General features: G+C 38.3%; 1 protein-coding gene across 1 annotated transcript in view; it reads right to left on the bottom strand.

The window, feature by feature from the left end:
• LOC129374989 (oxysterol-binding protein-related protein 10-like) overlaps positions 1-22,493 on the bottom strand; it is a 75,177-nt gene that overhangs the window by 1,200 nt on the left and 51,484 nt on the right. Inside the window, 6 exon segments of the mRNA XM_055053725.1 lie at positions 657-810; positions 1,761-1,943; positions 2,614-2,800; positions 6,052-6,550; positions 6,624-6,773; positions 21,203-21,333. Of these exon segments, the coding sequence (XP_054909700.1) occupies positions 657-810; positions 1,761-1,943; positions 2,614-2,800; positions 6,052-6,550; positions 6,624-6,773; positions 21,203-21,333 (1,304 nt within the window).

Below are 22,493 nucleotides of genomic sequence, written 5' to 3'. Positions count from 1 at the left end.
CAACTTTTCCCTCATTCCGATGTCTAAAACCTTCCCTTTCATTGTTTCATTACCTTAGGATTAGATCCTGTTAGTATAAATTGTGGATTACTTGGCAACCCAGAACAAGAATCAAACATGAAGAACCAACATTTATACTTTACTAATGTAAAACAAACTTAAAAAAAAAAACTAAACTTCTGTTGTACTTGTGTTTCTATTTTTCTTCTGATTCATAAAACACTTTGAACTGCCTTGTTGCTGAAAAAGTGCTGTATAAATAAAACTTCTTCTGAAAGTCTAGATCCATTTCTTAAGTTCAGTAAAAAATGTTTAGTTTTCTGAAACTGACTGCAGATGGTCAGGTTTGCAGATTATGTTGCTGCCTCTTCCTACAAACTCAAAATCACTGACTTTGCTGTCCTTAAAGCTGCAGTATGAAACTTCTATAAGAAATGTTTTTTTTTTTGTCTTTACATATTTCTTAAAATTGCCATCATATCTCGACATCGCAGCCTAAAACAGAATCTGTAAAAATCAAGCGTCGCTGCCTTCGCTCAGTACTTTCTGCAGAAATACTCCACGGTCAGAAACAATCAGAAACAGAGTCTTAGCGCTGTCAATTATGGTTGTGTACGCTCTGCTCCCTCCCCACCAGCATAGCCATTTATCTGTACCTCCTTAGTGAAATATTTTGGTTTCCAGGGTTTGTTATCCGCTGCTCTCTTCCTCTCCTCCACCCGCTGACTCTCCTCCAGCCTGTGTTTGTGCTCAGTGGCTTCTTCCATGTTTCCTTCCTTCAGAGACTTGGTGACATGTTGCCACAGCCGCCTGCAAACCAAGAAGAAACGAGGACAGTTATCAACTCTGACCTCACTTTCTGAGTCGGCCCTAAGTGTTGAAGATGATAAAATAAAGTTTAAAAAAAAAAAAATTGTACAAAAGCATGCACAACTCAACGAACTCCGTTACACATTTAGGTTTTTCTGACTGAATAGTGAGATCTTTTCACTGCTTGGTGTAGTCGGCTCAATCACAAAGTGCATATTGTCCTTAAAGTATAAAAGAAAAGATTTTATTGTCTTAAACCAAACATCTCAGTTTTCCACTTTTTTGTCATCAAGAAAAAAGTTTAGAAATTGTATTTTTTTGTTTCAAGTGTGATTTAGAAACGTTAACTACAAATTGGTTGGAGGAATAACTTATCAAACTTGGACATTTCAGAGATTCAATAGTTGAAATTTTGAGAATAATCTTAAATTTTATAGAAAAATATTTTCAAACTCAGAAATTCCAAGTTTTTTCCAGAAAATTTCTGAGATTTTGGCAAAAATGTTCTCCTTTCTTTTGCTATTTACAATGGCGCTCTCTATCACATCCATTTCCTCGCACTTGTGAATCTGCACTTGTGTGAACGAGGAAACCCTCCACAGGACAGAGACGTTTAGGTCACAATAGGTAACAATCTGAGTTATGTAACATCAGTGCACTAAACGTTTTTTGCACGTTAACTTAGACCGCCCTGGTTCAAATGTTTAGTTTTAGTGATATGAACTGTTTATTTATAGTTCACTCTACCACCATATTTTTATTTTTCACACTTTGTAGGACCAGTTGAAAGTCGGACAAAGTTTTGACTCGACACAAAACGTCGCCGTGCACAATCCAAATAAAAAGCATTCATTGTTTTAAACGTAACATAAAACGAGGAAAAAGTTTAGGATAAAAACTATTTTAAATAGTTCTCTTAAACTCTGTAGTGCCTGGATGTTTGTTTTCACCTGGACTCCATCCTGCCCTGCCTCTCTACGGGTCGCAGCCGCTTCCTGATGACAGGAAGTTTGCACGTGTCGATCACTTTGGTCTCCCCGCTGCTGTAGGTGAACTCCAGCGTGCCGTTCCACTCGCCCTGTGCTTTGCACACGATGGTGTTGGTCGGGTTGTGCTTCACCTCTGCTGTAACCCTGTAGGTTAGGTTAAAGGAGAAACCTCAGAGGAAATGACTCTCGACTCCTTTTCATTTAATGTTTAAACAAACAAACATGATGTATAGAAATGGCCAGAAGGAATAATTTAATAGGATGTCAGGAGATTTTCTGGGTCACAGAACTTATGTCATGTTGACTGGATATATTCATGCTGTTTATAATAAAATATAATTTAAACAGTTGAATATGGGACCTTCAGTGTGTATTTTAATTGTTCTATAGCTTCCAATGTATTTTCTAAAGTAGTTTAACTTCTCTATGTTTAATAGTTGTATTGTTTTTGTAAGAATTTAACATTTTTAGTAGAAAAAATGCTCAAGAAAACAGCATAAAACTATGTTTTCTGTAACCTCTTAAATAAATCAAATCATCTCATTTTAGAAAATTAAAGCAAAGCCTGAACAATGGAGAATCAGCAGGGGAAAATAGACTCTATTCATGCTGCCGCTGTCAGTCTGCAACCTCCGTTACCACAGATGAAGACGGGCATAAATTAAAAAGTCAGACAGCTTCACAAAGGAATAATTTTCCTTGGCGTGTGGAGCTTTTATGAATGAAGTGTCAGAGAAGAGAAGCAGCAGCCTGGAGTCCTTTCTCAGAGTATAAAAGCTGTCAGAGCTGATAAAGAAAAAAAGAAAAGTCTTACCTGTGCACCTTCCCTCCATAGAAAGGCTTTGTGTGAAAGGTCACTGTGGCTGAGTAGCCGCTCTTGATGCAGTTGATGGAGACTTTTCCCCCCAGCTCCACCCAGGGGACGGTGAGGATGGAGCGGGCGTAGGCGCAGGGCAGAGTGAAGACGTACTCCTCGTCGTGCTCCAGGAGACACAGGACTCCTGGGAGGAAGACCAGAAAATAGGGTCAGATTCACGTGAGAGGAAACAGCTTTTTACTTTTATTCGTTAAAGTTCGAACTTGAGGAGGAGCGTTGACGCTGATGCACATCTTTAATTTATTTCTCTTACCAAATGCATAATTCAGCCCAAGCTTATGTAATCCAGGACAGTGAACAACATCACATGTACGAAGGTTTTTCAGCTGTAGGCTAATTTACAAACCCAGTCTTTAGTTGGACCTTTTTTAAAAAACTAAGAAAGAAAACAGCAAAATTAGAAAATCAGGACTCCCATCACACACACATGCATAACAACAGCCAAAACATTGTCTGGGGTTTTTCAACTGTTTCAGGGTCATTTTGATGAGCTGAATCCAAAAATCACATTGGTTTCGCTTAATCAGGTCAACTTTCTAAACTATGGAGCAACATGCATGACTTGTTCTCACATCTGGAGAATCTGGGATCCATGAGCGAAGATGAGGAGATTTTATAAAGACAGAAAAGAGATGGAGAATTTGGCACAATGAAGACATAATGTTGAATTTACATGTCCTTCCCTTATCAGTGTTCAATTTACAGAAATCCATTAATTAAATGTTACATTTAATGTTAGAAAAAAGGTTAGAAAAACCACTTCATTTCCCATATTAATGAAAATGAAGTGATAATGTCACAAAAATGTAATTAATTTAGGTAGAAGATCAGATTTCTCTACATCAAATTAGAATAAAAACCTGATCTGATTGCGAGAAATGGTCTGGATTTTGGACTCAGCGATTCACCATTTTGTAATTTGGTTAAAAAAAACATAGCAAACTTCTAAAAAGTTTTGTTTTTGTGATCTGGAGTAATAGCAGGGCCTAGTCCAAGTTCAAACCTCAAACAATGGCTACAGATTCTCTCCATTGAATCGGACTGAGCTTAAGCTCACTTGATGGTTTTTCACAACTTATTGTTGCAAATAATCCCAACAAATACTTGAAAGTTCATGGACATAAATCTTGCAGAAACAGATTTCATTCCTAGTAAAGGCTGAATCGCTTTTTATCCTGTATAAATCATCTTCTTTCGTTTCAAAACGTTTTTTTGTACATAGCTGTCTGAAACTTTGCATTCCCTGTCTGCAGAGTTTCGCTCCACATGTGACTGGAGAATCACCGAGTTATTCTGCAATAAACAAACTGCTTTATGAATAGTTTTCTGTTCTTGCCTGGTTACAGGAAACCACTTGTGCGGCTGCGTTTTGCTGCCGGGGAGGAAATGTGCATGTGGTGCCACAGCGAGCCGGAAACAACAGAGGGGATTTGTTGGAGATAAAACTATTCAGTGTTAACAACGGCCTGAAGCTCTGGGATTAAAAATACACGAGAACGGCTTGTGAGGATAAAATGCGTCTAAAACTCATTTTCAGCCAGTCGGTGTACCTGGTTATTTTCAGAGGACGGTTTTTTGCTTAAACCTTTTAAATCTGAATTATAAATCATCCAAACTTTTAAGCAAGGCTCTGAAATGAGCTGATATTTGCTTCTTCTGCTTCCTAAAGACAGATTTTTCAGCTTTTTCCTTCTGACCTCCACTCATCACTGTAATCTGAATTTCTTAACCTTTCTCACCTCTGAAATTCAGTTTAATCCCCATCAGATTAAATCAGGCTTTCCTCCTGCTGACTCACTGCAATAATCCGGGGCAGTTAGAGAACAAACAGAGATCAATACGTCCTGAGGTGAATGTCACAAGCTGCCAACAGGTGAGCCGAGGTCTTTCCAGTCTTTCCAGCCGCCGCAGCCGAACGCCAGGACTTTTCTTGATTTGATCAAATCAAACTTTTTGGCATCAACTCAAATCCTCCTGTTTGTAAGGTGAGAAATTCCTCTGAATGTGTTTTGCTTTGGTGTTTTCTGATTATTGTGCAGGACTTGAATATTGTGGAGGCTGGAAATGGGTCATGAAAAGTTTTTTTTAAGAATTTCAGAAACCATAAATGTATCAAATAAAAGGAAAACAATCACATAGAGGTTACATTATGGGATGATTTAACCAGCAAGGCCGGAAAATCAAATGCAATTCATTCAACAACATGCAGAACAACTTTAAAATTCTTTGCAATGAGATTTCTGGTTTTCTTACTTCCACTGCATCTTCCCACTTTACAATAAAAACGACATACATGTTAAGTTTTGAAAAAGGAAGTTGGGACTCTATTACAGAAGAAAGTCTGTGGAAAAAAAATCAATATGTTGATAAAATATTTTATAAATTTGGAAAAAGTTGCTGCAGAAGGTCTTTTCTATTGAATTGAATTAGGACAGTCTGTTTTGACAACAGTCCTTTTAGATAAAACAAACATGAAAAATAAGTCAATTTAAACTGAAATAGCGAGCGTTTAGGTTACTTAGCTGAATTTGAACCATAATAAACTGATTTTATGCAGCAATTGCTTCACCTTATTCTCAGCCAAATTCCCTTCCAGTTCCTGTCGGTGTGAATCAGGAATAAACTGCAGCTCCGTTCATCTGGATGCCATCTTCCCAGGTGTGTTCTGGGGCTTTGTTTTTGTTTTGTTCAGAGGCAGCTGAAATCAGGAGACGCAGCACGGTGGCGCTTTTGTGCTGCGGTTTTATTATGCGAGGATGTTTGTCCCTGAGATGCAGCGGGTGGGGTGCCGAGTCCTCCATCACAAAGCTGCCTCTTCTCTGCTGAGGCTGCGATTTTTGACCACCTTTTATTTCTCAAACCTGAGAAAACCTTTGCTAGAAAGACAAATGTGCACCGACCGACCCGAGGGAGTTTTACAAAACCGAGCAAAGGGGGGCGAGGCTTTATTTAAACAACTTTTTCTAAACTTATAGAAATGGGTGTCGGAAATCAAATATTTTAACACAATAGTATAATTTCTGCAAACTTTTGAAGCAAAATTAGATATATATTTTTTTCACAAATTATCAGTTTGCTTCCTATATAGAATCAAAAACTTTATTTCTTTATTGAATTAGAGATTAAATAAAGAAACTTTGTCTGTAAATATGTTTGACCCAAAACTCTTCAAGTAACATATCAGTAGTTTAAATGCAGTAACAGGATTCACAGAAGGAATCCTGTTACTGCATTTTAGGCAAGAAAATGTTCATTTTCTTATTTAAAAAAAGGAATTTCATCATTTGTTCGTTTGCATGTTTTAAATCTATTTTTTTTTATTTCTGTAACCCGTTCCTCCATTTTTAACCGGACTGTTGAGGCGGCCTGACTCACCTTCTCCCACCATGGACACGCCCACAGACATGCCCATGAACTTGCTCTTGGTCCACACGTGAGCGTTGACGCACATCTGCCGCTCCCGGCACTCGCAGTAAAACCCAGAAACAGGTGGATGATGGGACACCTGCTCTGCGACAAAGCGGACTCTGTAAGAGCCGTCGGGCGAATCTTCCCCTTGCTGCGAGTTGTTGGATCCTCTGCCGGGTTCCCGAGCCGGCCCTTGGTTTGATCTGACCAAAGATTTGACTTTGTCCCGAGGAACTTCCCAGGAACAATGGAACGTCTCCCCCAGCACCGGGTTGTAGGGCTTCTTGGCCACCGCGCCTTTCCGCCCCTCGTGAAACGCGGTCAGGTAATACTCCACGAAGCGCACGATCCTGTCCTCGGCGGTGGACCCGGCTGTGATGGACAGGAACATGTCGGGGTGGGCCATGAAGTTGGCGTACATCTCTAGCAGGGATCGCTTTTCCAAAATGAACGTGGGCAGCACCACCTGGGGAGGAGAGATGGGTTGCATGCGCTGCAGGGTGGAGGATGTAACGGCGAAGAAGCGGGCGGAGGCTCACCCGCGTGAGGTCCATCCCCAGTTTGAGTTGGGACAGCAGGTGAAGGATGACGCTCCGCTGGTCGTCCAGGACGCCCAGATCCTCCTCATCGTTGTCCTCCGTGTCCGTCACCTCCTCACTGGGACTGATGTCCTCCAGCCCCGGGTAGTGCTGCCAAAACACCAACAAAAACACAATCTATTACCTTCACAATCTTAACCTAACTGCTTTTTGTTTCCGAAAAGCCAAACACTTCTGCAACGTGACAAGATCTTGATCAATTGTTTGTATAAAAACATTTCAAGTTTTTCTTCTGACTTGATTATTAAGAAAAGACTAGAAACACAGATTTACATGCTGGAAATTCCCACATATGAATTTTAAGATGGTTTTGGTTTAGTTTCTAGTGAAAGTATCTCAGTACACTGGGAGGAGGACAAAACCTTGCATAAGTAACTTTTCAGCCAGATATAGGACTTATTATTCTATTTAATTATGTAAAATTGTTAGATTATTTAATTTATAGCAAGACATTTGTTTCTTAAGTTATGTTTTTTGTTTCTTTTCCTTTTGAGGCCTCAAAATGATCAACACTGCTTTCTCTTACTCATCACCATTTCTAACAGCTGAGCTGCATTAAACTGAAATATCTCAAATTTGATTATAAATGAAGCGACTTTTTTAGTTTGGTGTTTTGTGGATATTTACGAATAAAGACCCTGTAGAATAATTTGTCATGAAAAGAAAACTTAAATCAGCCATTTTAATAATGCCGTTTAATTCTTTCACATGTGTGACAGCTGCAGCCTGAGGCGCCGCGTTCAGGAAAAGCCCTCTGGGAATTTATTTACATCTGCCACAAATGTTCACTGTGACGTCCTAAAACAAGTTTCAGGATAAATGAAAAAAAAAAAAAAAAATGCTGACATGATTTGAAGCAAAGTGTTGCAGAAACGCCAACTGATAAGATCAGGTTTTGTGCACAACTTGTTAAAAGTGAGCTTGAAGAAGTGGAGGAGGAGGATCACCATCCCATTGTGTTAAAATATGCTAATTATTTCTCATGTAAATTTGCAAAGAAATGAGATATTTCTACATGAATCCTGAGAGTGCAGATTAAACTAAAGTGTTTTTTTGTTATGATAAACACAAAACACCCAAATGTGCCACTAATTAGTCAGGTACTCGTATTTGCTGTCTTGTTTTATCCACTCAGCCGTGTTTTCCCTCCACAGATGAGGCCGTCAGTATTTTATCAACCAGAATCTGGAGGGGTTTTTTTGCGTCTCCCTGATGGGATACTCTCTCCTCTCGCAACAAGTTTCACCCGTCACAATTTACGAATTAGTCAAAGCACACAGAAGCTGCCTCCTTCGGTTTTGTCCCGTCATTTATCGGAAATCGGCTCCAGTTGAGATTAAAGAAAAGTAGCTGTATTTGATTTCTGCTTCATCAACCTCAAGCAGGAAAGCATGGAAGAAAAACAACAAGAAAGAGGTTGATGCATAATGCACAAAGTGCCCCAAAGCCTGTGGGCAACAGCTCCCTGCTCTTCATTCTCTACTTCTGTTTTCCAAGCGGTTACCAAGCGGGTGCAAAAGTCTCGCCTTGTTTTTCTGTTCAAAAGCATTTACCCCCATCTGTCTGCTCTGTAATTTCACTTTACAGCTACAAACATTAATGGAGCTTCATGTAACAGAACATTTTCCATTATTTTTTAAAGAGTGATGGAGAAATCCAAAACCCATCTGTCAAAATTACATTAAAATTCATGTGTCAGAACGGCCCAGTCAAAGTCCAGGCATGAATCTAACAGTCACCATCACTTTCCCATTCCAGCTGAGCTAATTTGAAAAAAAAAAAAAAAAGGCAAAAACTTCAGCTGTTGTTGTATTTAAAGATGAATCTGCAAAAAGACCGAGTGAAAAGTCTTCTATAGGCACTACTTTATGTTTGTCTGTCACATTAAAACAAATAAAACACATTAAAATCTGTGGTTGTAAAAGCTTGAAAGCTGTGAAAACTTTAGTAGAAAACCGTGTTTTACTTTGAAGACGCCAAACTTGCTTGTATTTTTTTATGACCCCACTTTAATCTTTCGCCCTTTGAAGATATTTGAAAGGTTTTCTCATGTCCAGGGCCGGACTCGTACGATTGGTTTTTAACTGATGATTGGTGCATGTTTGAAGTCCCGTATCAGATTCCTTTCTGACTTTCAGATATCATTGGTCAGCTACAGATACGTTTTAATTCAATGCCACTTCACAGAGCACACTCTGCGCAACATAAAGCCGCGTATAATGAAGTACAAGGTGAGGGGCAGAAATGAGCAACAAGGAGTCTGAAGGTCTTTTAATAAGACCTTCAGTTGAGTGAAATATAGTCAAAGACTGTTTTAAAATATTATAAGAAGCAAAGCAGTGTAATCTTTAACAGTGTACTGAATGAGTCCCATCACACAGTTTCATTTTAGGAAATCTGCTCCAAAGACATAGTGGAAAAAACTCCCAGCATCATGGCTGCACGGAACAGAAGGAGAACGACAGATTTCTGACTGTCACCTGAATATTTTATTCAGCACAGACATCTGTGTCGCTTCACATAACCACTCATTGATGCACACGCTGGGAACACTCTGCACCAAAAACATTACGTGCAAAACACACATGAACACACACGCGCTCCAAACACACACACCTAACACGAGTCCCTGGAGCTGAAGCAGAGTGATATATATAGAAGTGAAGCAGAGAGGGAAGACAGAGAGGAGGGGGAGGTTTGTTATGACTTCACTGCTTTTGACTAAATAAAGAGGCTCCTGACAGCAAGAGGGACCCACAGCGGAGTTGGCCTGAGCCGCCCTGCATGGAGCGAGCTTCCTGCCGAACATGCTGGTGAATTAGTAACGTCTGGATCCGGAACGACATCATGACGACGAGTTATCTGCTGTCCAAAAGCCTCCGTAAGAACCAGCTCTAATCTTCTTGCATCTTTGGCATCGTGGATGTGCAGCCAGGAAAACTTTAGCCACTTTCTCATGAGGCCACATAAATGTCTGCAGAAACTTATAGTTGAATCTGAACTGGGCGGCTCTGGAGTCAAAATGGTGTTAAAACCCAGAGCTGCACACAAAAATAACTCTGTCGCAATGAACAATTAACAGCACAATGAATCAAAATGAGCTCCATTCTGATGAGAAATATTGTTTGAAGGGCAGTTTTGTTTACACAAACATCATCAATTTAATTTATTGTTTCTGTTGTTTGAAGTTTTTGTCTTAGGTTGTGTTTTATGTTGGATTTTTAAAGTGCCAGGATTAAATGTTCCTTGAGAAATTAAAGTTTATTTGTCTACAGAAGCACAAACTTCAGTAGTATAAGATTATCAATACTTGAAAATGATCTCAAAACATTTTTATAGTAATTATTATTAATGTCAGTAATTACTGGAACAATTTATTGTCCAATTTATAATATATTTTGACTCCTGATCAAGGAGTGATTATAGGAGATTTAGGAGATTTTTGATGTTCAGTTAGGATTTAATCTTGGGAAGAAAATCCCTTTTTCTTACAACCCAACTTTGAAAATACAGGAAATGGTGGGTGAGCACCTTTATGTAACCAGGTTATTCCAAAATAAGATGACAATAAATGTTTGTACACTTTTGAAGCTATTGAAACAATTTCAAAACAGTTTCATGCCTTTAATCTACAGTTGGTTGCACAAGTGGCAAAAACATGAGTCATGTAGATTATGTCTGCTTTGTCAAATATTTTCAATCTGCATTAAATCTCAGAGATTAAGCAAAATATCCAGCAACATTTTTCTCAAACTCAATTGAATATAAAGCAAATAGACAAGATATTACATTCTTCCAATGCAAGAAAAACATAAAAGTTTAACTGTTTATCTGCTTAAACGTTGCAAGAATATTTAGATACTAGATATAAATTACATAATCATCCAGTGGAACAAGATATTTATATTATAAGATGAAATATCTTGTCTAAAGGGGAGATTATTTTATAAATAGTGAGTACTTTTAAATTAATATTAAGGAGTTATTGACTTAAAACAAGCTCCTATATGTTGCTGAAGAGTTACTTTTAAGTTAGTTTTATCTTATTTCAGATGTACAAAGATATTTTCACAAGAAACTAGAGCATAAATACTTGTTAAGATATTGAACAGAAAACGTGTTCAGTTATGTTTCACCTCCTTGTGCGCCCCCAACCTTCTCACTGATGACGCCCTGGTCATCCACCAGGATGGCCCAAATCAAAAACCGACACCAGTCGTGTGTAAAAGTGAGAAAATGTTGGTATTTCCTTCTTTTCAATGTTTCAAAAAAGCACTTTGTAAATATATCAGCTGCTCGATGTGTTTACCACAACAAGCCCTGCAGTCTGGTTTGTTCAATAATTTATGGAGACTGCATCAATGCTCGGTGATGAACAAGCTCTGTACTTTCCGTTTCCGATCAGTGCTGCGAACTGCGAATGTACTCTGTTAATGCTGGATAAGCATTGAGGTCTGTGGTTAAATGTGATCAGTGATCAAACACTCACGCTGCTCTGATGTGACGCTACAGGCTTGACCTGCATGAAGCTGGATCTCATCTTTTTTTTTCCAATCAAAGGAGAAAGTACCGGCGTGTTTGGACCAAGAGGAGGGGAAGTGGTCCGCGAACAGGGAAGCTGCTGGGTAAAAGCCTCCAGTTTAGCATCAAATCCTGTTAAAGAGCCGGCAGGACGCCTGTCCGGGTCGGAGCCATTTAACGAGTTTGAAGGTCTGACGGGACCCCGAGTTGAAAAAAAAAATGACACACACTTCCTCCTCCTCGTCTGAATTTGCTGACTTGGTGGGCAGCCGGCTGAAAGGAGTCCTGCTCCTTCCCCACAGAGACGGTGCTGAGCCGCTGTGCGTGTCTGCCTCTCTGCCCACCACCCGCTCTGAAAAACGGAAGGGGAGCAGAGGGAAAGTCCAGCTGACGTCATAAACCGTTCCCTCCCATCCTCCAGCTGCTCCCGTTTTAATCCTCCACTCTCCTCCCGTTGCTCCTCTTGCTCACATGACCTCCGACCTTTTATCTCCATACTAAACATCTCCACTTCTGTCACCAGATGATCAAATAATCGTCTTTACTGTCAAAGTAACAAATCAGCAGTCGTGCTTCAAACAGTAAAAGTTCTTTATCTGAAAATTTATCTCACACGGCCTCCCATATCAACGTTTAATTTGTGGATGGTTTCATCACTTCAGACTTTCCCTTATCGCAAAGCAGTTTGGTGAAAATGACAATCTTCGTCTACGAATCTGCTTCTGGTCCATCATGTCATCCATCACTCTGTTCTCTTCCTGTTGCCATTATGTCATCCAAACTCACATGCAAACTGCCCATCACTCCATTCACACATCTGTAAAACTATGATTCACTCATTCATCAATAATCAATCCTCAGTTAACTTTGCTGCACCCAACAACTGGAACAATTTGTTTAAAAAAAAAACACTAAAGCTCAGAACATCAACTTCAATATTAACCTTTCTCCACTTACTAAAAGCTACAGCACATGATCAATGTACCTGCATTTAATTTATAATGTGTTATAGTGTAGAATACGGCTGCATTATTTTTATTTTCTCTATTTTATGATATTATTCTGTTTTCTGCTGTATGATGGTTTAATGTTTTCTGAACAGGTTGTCGTTTAAAATTATAATTTATTCTTAGGAACTGCGGAGTACTCAGTACAAATTGAGAGCATACTTTGCTGCACCCCAGATTGGTACGCAATCTGTCAGCGTACCAGATTACTTAAACGTTAAACAAATTTAAAAAATGGTAAAAGTTGTAACATTAATAATCTGGAAGCCGGAGAGGAGTGGCTCATTCTTTCATCAGAATCACCAGTGGTTAAAGAGACAGTAATAAGGAATTACGCAATATTAATCATAAAAAAAACAACAGATAAACATGATATAACTTCATAAAACTTTGGCCATTCTTCAATATAAGAAGAAGTTTAGTTTAGAGCTTGAAAGAAAGAAAGAGGATGTAACGTGTTTTTGTAAAATACTCATGAAGATGTTGTGCAGCACAGATTCTGCCCTGAAAAAAACGAAGCTTAATTCCTAAAATGGAAATCTCAAGGAGAAGATTGGCGCTCGTAAATAAAACTATGTTGGCCTCATGATGTCTTCTTTTTATGCAGAACTGAACTGGATTCTTTCAGACCAAATGAAGGCATATTTTAGCTTAAAAGGCCTACAGAAAAGGATTTTTTCCTCAAGCAAAGGCTCAGTAGGAAAGCGCCAAAATAAATTGGACAAAAGAAGACATTTTAGATGTTCCGATTAGACCTCTTCTTGAGGTTACTACTCATGTTATCTGCAATCGTCAGACTGGGTCCTATTTCCCATATTCGTCATCATTTTTGCCTCCTTGTCTTTTCGTTCAGACGATCTGCTATTCCGTTTCATCTGCTCTCCGTCTCAGCCTCCTGGGCGCTGAAAGAAGGCCGAGTCTCTTCAAGCTGCTGCTTCAAAGTCTTATTGTAGCTTCAAACAGCTACAAGTTTGAGCTGGTTGTCTTTCCTCATGTCCTTCCACCTTTTCTCCATTCAAGTGAAAACAGAAGACAGTCCACGTCCTCTTCTCGTCTTCCTTCGGTCTGAATGGATTCCCTCATTCAGGTTCTCTGGAAAAACTCCATGTGGATTTTTAATCGCACTCAAATCGGTATTTAGCTCACGCTCCGTTTTTGCACCGATGTACTTTAATATAATCAACTGTAAACTCAGGGAAGCCTGGCCGCCCAAATGGCAGGCAAAAGTTTAAGTTTGATACCAGAACCGTCCAAGTTTCCACACAAAGGAGCAGCAGCTTCCCTCTGAACCTCACAGTGGAAACCAATTCCAGCTGCATGCATCCATAACCTCGTCCTTTCAGTCACTTAAAGAGCTGGTGACCAGGGGTGAGGGGTTGGATTGTACATCGACCGGTAAATCGAAAGCTTTGCCCCGAAGCTCAGCCTCTGTCTGAACTATCGGGGTCCAACGCCGCGCCTGCATTACTGCCGACTTAGCCGGCCTTGTGCTCCTTTCTGCCGTCGGCTTTGAGAAATATTAAAGGTTGCTGAGGGTAGAAAGCTCCTCCAACAAGGAATGTTAACGATTCCGCCTCTTCAGAAATATGAGCCGTAATTGTTTACAGGAGAGACTCTAGTAAGAGCGTCCATGTTTCATATTTAGGATCAAGATGACCTTAGTTTGGTCGCGAGCCTAAATATCCTTCATCTCGTCTCATCAAGCGGATTTTATTTGTTGTGCACAATTCAACCGGCGCAATCAATCCTTTATTAATTGTTGCAAATTACAGCTAAACTGCTGCTTAGTAAAATAAAATAAAAAATAAACAAGAGATCATGCTTTCAAATGTGTTTGGGAAGTGAACATTAATATCTGAGTCAAGTTAGCTCCAGGCTGACATTTCAACATTACTTGTGTTTTAGCTCATAAATAGCACAACTGATATATAAGACAAATATCTATAAAGCTCTATACTCAGTTCTCATGAGACTTATGATTGACTACATTCACTTTCCAAAGTAAAAAATTGTTTTTAAGACATAGAAGTCTGAACACTTTCCCCACAAGCTTTGTTAAATGATGGCTTCCTCATAATTATTTGGGCACATGATCGATGTTTTTACTGTTTCCTAGCCACAAGGTGTGGCTAAACTCACCTGAGTCGCTACGACTGATTAGCAATGACTATAAGACAAACCTTTCAATCCAAAAAATGCCATTCCTGCTCATTTCAGATGGAATATTTAGTTGAAGCAACAACTTTCGAAACGTAATCGTTTTAAAAAAGGATTTGTGAAAAGTTCTGAACTGTGCGCTGATAAAAGTTTCTTCACTTCTTTGACCTGAGATGTGCAGTTTCCGTGTCTTTAGTTTATCTAAATTATTAATTTCCACAGGCTGTTTTAAAATGAACCATGGAGGGTCACATGTTGATGTTACAGGATTCTGCATGCAGAGACGTCTTCATATTTAATTCCAGTTTCTTGCTCATTTAGTTTTGACCTGATGACTCTGATTCCTCCACAAGTGCAACATTTTAATGTCTGTATTTTATGATTTTAGCTGAAATCAAACATTTTAAAAAAGATACCACGTTTTGTACCGACACACACAGAAATCAATGCAAATCAAACATCATTAATTAGTCGTTATAAAGATAAAACAAAAACCTTTTCCTGCAAAAGACAAATTTTGATTTAAGGCTGAAACCAGTTTTACTATCAAATTTGATGAGACTTTTTACTTTTTTGCTTTTTTGTTTTAATCTCCAAACCATTGACACTCGGTTCAGACCTTCTGCATATGGCTGAATAAATAAAAAAATTGACATATACTCTTAACCTCTGACCCCTAATTTCTACTTTCCTGGCATTTTCTCTGAAACTCTGCAGGTGAGTAGATCTGTTTTCTCAGGCAGCCACATTAAACACACTCCACCCGCTTTATTGTTTGACATTTAGCCACACAATCAGTGAACTTCGTTTCTGTGCACTTTCCAACAAATAAGGCTTGCAGGCTGAAAGACCTAGCTATTTGAACACACTCACTGATTCAGTTACTGTGTGTTTCTGTTTTTTTAGCCACGTTTTCCAAGTTAAATGTCAGAGATGCTTTGAAAGTCAGCATCCAGGCCGATACTGAAGAGCTTCCGGTCCGCGCTGCTGTTTGGCATTTGAATCAAAGGAAGCTGGAACTGAAGCTTTCTGCAGTTTACACAGAGTTGTGTAAAACATTTAATACAACAGTCTAATGCATCAATTACCTCTGGAAAAAATAATCGCATTGCCACATTTTTCGGACTATAAGCCGCTACTTTTTTCCCAGGCTTTGAACCATGCGGCTTGTAGCCCGGTGCAGCTTTTCAGTGGATTTTTCTTCAACCGCCAGGAAGTGAATCATTGGAAGTGAAATTGGAAATCAAAGAAGAAAGTGCTGATTTTCATTCAGATCAAGCAAAAGCTAGCAGCAGGCACGACGGACAAATTTCTTCAAACTATGATGCAGCTTTTAAGTTGATGGCTATCGACCTGGTAGCACAGGAGGGAAATAAGCTCGGCCTGAACGAAACCGGGGTTCGGCTTGTGATGAATTGCTTGATGTGTTTTAAGAAAGAAATGTCCTTTCTTCTGTAAAAAAATAGACACTTTACCCAGAGACAGAACAGAAAGTAGCCCTGAGTGTAAACTAGCACAATCTGATTCATTGAGCTTCCTAAAATCTTTTTTTTTTTTTAGTTTTTCAGTACATTGGATTTTAACAGAAATGTAGAAATATGTCTGTTATCTCCAAATATTTGCACCTCTATGCATCCTTTCTGCCACTTTGGTTTTAAATCACACATAAATTTGTCTAATTATCAAACATTTTTTTAAATTAAAAACATGCATGATACAAAAAAATGTCCCTTTAAGAAGCAACGACCTGCCATCAAATATTTATGACAACTGGCACGGAGCTTTTTACGTGCTGCAGAAAATTTTGGCTCACTCTACTTTGCAGAATTGTTTCAATTCCATGATTGGCTGGTTTCCAGGAATTAACAACCACCTTACAGTCTGATCCCAGCATCCATATTGCAAGCGTTCAAAACAGTAAAATAACCTGGACAAATTTAAAAAATGCCTGAATGTGAAAAGAAGACATTAACACTACTGCATATAATTTTTAAAAAGCCTGTCAATACTCATATCTGAATGACAACCAGTAACACATTTTTTTTAAAATTCTTATCTAAAGAATAACTTTAAAGCATACAATGGAACCTCCTGAAATATATAAACATTAAATTTAAAGCCAAGAACAAACTAACATTTCTGCCTTCACTATAATGGAAACGTTTTCAGCGTTTTTGTTCAGTGCAATGATTAATACATGAACCTTCTTCAGTGTTAATGTGACTAGAAGGGAAAAACATCAAAAGTGCTAAACAGAAAAGTGTTTGATTTAAGGCTAAACAAAGGAAGGACTAAAGACTAAAGTGGCTCATAAATGCCACATTCAGATGTTGAACTTCTGGTTTGATGTCGCTAAAAAAGTATCTAAAAATATGCACTACAATTTAAGTTTTCACTAGAGTTTTATCTCATTTACTGAAACTTGAAGTGCAAATATTCATATCTGCAAGGCAGGGATTACTTTGCTCCCCCTGCTGGTGACAGAAAAATATATAGAAATTCTAAAATATTTTTGAGTTCCTCGCTTCTGTCAGGCTATATTAAAGATTAGCCACGTTTCATATAAGCTCCTGCTGGATGTTATAACTCTAATCTATCCTGATATTGTTTTTCCCCAGTCATATAGCCAATTTCACCTTAAACTGTAGGCTTTAGGGTAGATTTTTAATAAAATGAAAGGTTTGCAGTCAGTTTATCAATGTCAACGAAGGTGACTGAGAATGTTTATATGTGCTGCACTGAATCAGCTCATAATGATGACAGCCTGAATATATGGTAAGTAAATGCACTGGTGCTGTTGCTCATGCATAGAGCCAACAGATTTCTGCAAGGGGCAGCAATTTTCTCTCCATTTTCTCCACAGTCACGCAGCAGCCCTGATCCGCTGGCTGCATACTTACACTGAATATGAGAAGCCACAGCGGTGCTACGTAATTCAAACAGGAAACCTTCATTATTCTGAGGTAATGCACTTTAGGCCTTGATGCCTTGATGCGCCTGCTCATTAGATTAGAGGATAAACGCTTTACTGACAGACAGGGAAGATTGTCACTTAGTTACACTGTGAGCAGACAAGGGAATTATGCAAGAAATTTCATAAGAATATGTTTTTATTGTTTGTAGTTATAGTGTTCATGAAATTCAGGTTTTTATTTCATCTGCATTATTTTTCATCACCACAAGATGGCAAACTTACTTCTCCATATTTGTGCAACAAACTCTAAATAAATCACCCCAGAACCCCGGGCTTTGCTCGATAGCATCATCTTGATGAATTAAGTTGCAGCTGAAGAAAGTTTGGTCTCATCTCTCTTTCTGTCCCCGTCACACAGGGCTAAACCTCAAATAACTCACACATGGACATCAGTTATTCATATGGATGATGGCTAAAAAAAAAAATCTCCCCACTTTGAAAGTTAAACATCCATAATGTCTGCAATGCCCCTCACTCATCTCAGGGTCATTTTTCCTGACAGTAATGAAGTCAGATATTACAGAGCCATGACTTAAATTTAGTTACAGTTATGGTAAAAAATGAGGAGAGAATCCATTCACCTTCAGCGCTGAGGCTTTACCTTTTAATAAATCACAAAAACAATCTGATCTTTACCAGGATCTAAGACTTTAACTTTATCTGCACAAGAATATTTCCTCTGTCACAGAAGGAAAACAAATCGCTCAGAATATTATCAAAAATATTAATAACCTTTAAAAACCTCATTTGTAGCACAATTTCAGAGTTCTTCAATGGGAATAAATGTGGCTTAACTGCGACTGAGACAAGATAGTTCATGCAAATTTTACTAGTAACCCTTTAATCATTCACTCATAAATCTATTAGACTATTTCAGAAAAGAAGCGCTTCTGAAACCTGATTAATCAAATACACATTCTTTACGTCTATAGATGAATCCAGCCTCATTAACTATTCTTTTATCTCTTATTTTGTCTCAGACATCAACAGAAATTGATCACAAAATGAAGATAACGTCGCTCCATTTTTGATGGCTGTGGGTTCAGATTATATGTTTTGAGCGATAAAGCAGATTTCCACTCCACAGTGAGGATTAAATGTTCCTCCATCTCTTATCTCATTTATTTTGCACTTGGACTGAAATGAGCGTCAGCACATCTGACAACAGCATCCATCAGGTTTTTGACAATTAATGAACAAAGCGTAACATTTGACCAGGGGGATGTTCAGAGCAAAGTGCTGACTTGTCGACCATGAATCTTTCTCTCATGACAAGAAAAAAAAGTGTATTTATGGGAATTTTCCTCTGGGTTTGATTAGTTAAAAAGTATCATGAGAAAACATTTGTCCTTTGGGATATTTACAAACTTTTAATGTTTCAGATTATCAAACCATACAGTGGAGTAAATGCAAACTCCAGTTGTCAAATGCAAATTATATTTTCTCACCAGGTTGGCTTGAAAAGCTTTTTCTTCTTCAATTAAATCATCATTTGAACATTAATCTATTAAATGTGATTTCTGCACCAATTAGAGTTCATGGCTGAAATGAGATGCCGATTTCCGTTATGCTAACCCACAACTAATTTGCCACTTAGCACAGGTTGTTGTTGTCCAATTAGGAGCAACAATAGACCAAGTTCTGGTCGGCATTCGTTCATTTTCTGCTTGAGTGAGGCAACAAATATCCTCTCTGAAGTCTGAAAAACGCTGATGGCCAGCGGCTCTCAGCCAAGTGTCTGTGAGAGTCGTCTCATTTGAATTGTCACATCTAATTCTTGTTCCAAATGTTTTCTTAAAACATTTGTAAATACATTTGATTATAAAAGAACCTTTAACGATAAAAAAAAAAAACATCTCAGAAGAGCAAAAACATCAACGCACAATTAAACTGGGGCTTCACTATAATTTTAAGATTTTTGAAAAATAATTTTAAAACCATTATGGTTTAAATTTAAGACCTGTGATCAACCTATTTAAGGCCAACTTACATTTCTTAAATGGATTTAAGACTTTTTAATGCTTTAATTTTAGATACATGGATTTAAGACATTTAAAGGACATCCTGCATATTAAAGTCAAAATACAGAGACAATATTAAATTATTAAAAAGACTAAATTATGTCACATTGAGACCTTCAATCATTGATTAAACTAAACATTTACAGAGAAAAATAGGAATCAGTGGATTAACGTGAGGATGATCAGGCATAAATGTGTAAAACCATCTTTCACAGAAGTTACTTTAGTATGTGGCTGGTCACGATATCAAGCCGTCAACGGCTGTCACTGTGTTCTGATAGTGACCCAGGGTGGTCCGGGCTGCGACAGTCCATTTCTGCAGCAGGCAGTGAGGGAGGAACGCGTGAGGACCTCCTGGGATCAGCGCACTTCACTTCTCTGACAGCAGCTCTGCTAAAACGTCCACAGCAGATGAGTGCTTCTCTCACTGGGCATCAACCGTAACCACAAGAGATGGAAAGAAATCCTTTCCTCCTTAACACTGTCAGATTTGTTCAACTGAAATCTTAAAAGTTGTTTTTATGTTATAATTTCTGTAGGAAAACCTGATGGTTCTTAAAAAGCTAAACCTAAATAGCCTTGTATATATCTGGACATGACAAAACATTAGGGCACCTTCATGCTTCCTTGAACAGGTTTGGACTATGTCTATTATGTTCATCACATTTATGCACAAAATCATTCTTAGATGATTGAGATCCTTTCAGAATCCAAACAAACTGCTGCTGCTGCTCATGCCGCCCTCCCAATTCGGCGTTCACACTCACATAAAAATGGATGCAACCAGACAAACAATTATTACATCTTTGAAAAGTAGAAATGGAGCCTCCTGCACAGCCAACAAGAATGCAGCAAGTGGTACCTGAATGGTAAGTCAACAACAAGACACTTCCCTTTTCCAGTAGCCATTGTACAGCAAGTACAGTGGTAAAACCAGGCATTGTTAGGTTACAGCACAGTGCATCTATCAAAAAGTGACTCAGTATTCAGGAAGGTTTTGAAGCAACTCGTTTTCCAGACACCGAAAAGCATTTAATACAAAAAACAGCTGGGCGTTTTGTTTTAAGCACAGTTTTTAGAATCGGAACATAAGAACATTGAAAATGTGACTTTTGCGTAATGTGTTAATGTCTGTCTTCTTTTATGTTCTTGAACAGCCATGAACGGAATAAAGAGCAAAAAATAATAGTATTTTAGTCTCATATTAGTCTAGGAAGTAAGTCAATCCAAACTTTTTTTGCATGTAATGTTCAATCTAAAATAAAAATGCAAGTAACGAACAATGATTTCTCGCTGATACGGATAAATAAATGGATCCTACGTTCAATGCAATGAAGCACATTCAGTATGGAGCAAGTTGACAGAGTTCAAGCTAACCAAAGCTTAGCTTCAAGGAACAACCAAACACTGTTTCATCACTGGGGATGAACTTGATACATTCGTCCTGACCTTTGCTATAAGCAAACTTCACATTTCACATTTTTGATCCATATTTTAAGATTAAAGCATCAAATCTAGACGATGAGAGGATGAATAAATAATGGATGAAGAGTGCAGAGGAAGACCTGACCCTAATAAACACAAATTTTAGATTTTGATACAGAAACTGATCTTTAGTCTCCAAGTAAACTTTAACAGGCCACAATAACAACATTCATAAAATCCTGCAGGAGATTTTTTCCCCAATTTAAATTTCAAAAATGACTGAAAAATGATTTCCTTTAACAACTGTTTTCACAGAAGGTAATGAGGCAGCAGTTTTACACGATACGTGCCACACCAAGATGACAGACTAAATCCAGAGGTGAGAAAGTGAAAGTGGAACATCGTGACTCTCACCTCAGCACCAGGGGACAGGCTCCTTTTCCTGAGGGCCGGGGAGCGCTCGGCTGACTGTAGAGGAGTCAGACCTCCGTTCTTCAGCTGCTCGCCTGAGGGCGACTTTGGTACAGTCCACACAGGAACACCATCTGCATCAAAAACAAATAAAAAGAAAGAAAAACCCGGAAAAGCAGCATCAGACCCTGCTGTCGAGCTACTGAATCACAAAAGCAGGAATCAAAAGAGACAACGGAGAAAACTCATATCGCTATCTTCCATTTGCATCTGACATTCGGGATTAAAAGGTGTGTGATGACTGATGGAGCTCAGACACCAGGAAATTATGTGCAAAATTGTTTGCTTCATTTTTGATATCAGACTGACTTGGTGGCAGATCCACTATGACTGTCGAGTCATACCTGTTACTATGACTCGACAGAACGACTACAAATTTGACATCAGTCCAGCAATAATGAAACGGTGCCTTGCAAAAGTACATCTTTTGAACTTTTTCACGTTACAACCAAAAACAAAAAATTTTATAGACAAATGATGCATGAAGATGAAGCAAAGATAGAAAGGACAGATGATTTTTCACTTCACAAATAACAATCTACAGCGATGCAGTATGCATAATGTATGCCTGTCAAAATAACACATTTTGCTGGACAATTAATAGTCCCTGTAATTATTGCATTAAAAAATAATATTGTTGCTTTGAGACCATTTTAAAGGAACAGAATTGTAATGGGATAGTCATGCTGGACCACCTTATTAAAGATCAATAAACTTTAAGTACACTTAATACTGGAACTTGAAGATATAAAACACAACAACCAAAAATAATACAGAAATAAAACCACACACAACCAAAACTAGAAATAAAATGTATTATGTCTCTCAACAAAACTGCTCATCCAAATGGAAATTATATACCTCATTTTAGTTCTTCAAGGTTTATTAACCAGTTAATTGCAACAGGGTTATGCAGACCTAAATCTCGCTCCTATTAATTTAACATTGCCAGATAAATTATAATCCAATAAACTCCAATAAACTAACTATAAACAGAGTCCAACTGTTTGCAATTTCATTTCACTATAAATTCAGTTGTTAAAAACATCTGTAAACAATTAGCATCATGAAGAGCAAGAAACCCTGCAGACACATCAAAAATAAACACAACAGAAGAAGACTAAAAGTTTAGATTATAAAATATTCTCAGAGCTCTGATCATTACATCGTCTGAAAATAGAACCAGGGTGGCTTCACCTACAAACCTGCATGTCTAGCAGGACATGTGTTCCGG

Source organism: Poeciliopsis prolifica, unplaced genomic scaffold (assembly GCF_027474105.1).
Source record: "Poeciliopsis prolifica strain line A6 unplaced genomic scaffold, Auburn_PproV2 SCAFFOLD038, whole genome shotgun sequence".
Lineage (NCBI taxonomy): Eukaryota > Metazoa > Chordata > Actinopteri > Cyprinodontiformes > Poeciliidae > Poeciliopsis > Poeciliopsis prolifica.
This window is presented reverse-complemented; position numbering and strand designations above follow the sequence as displayed.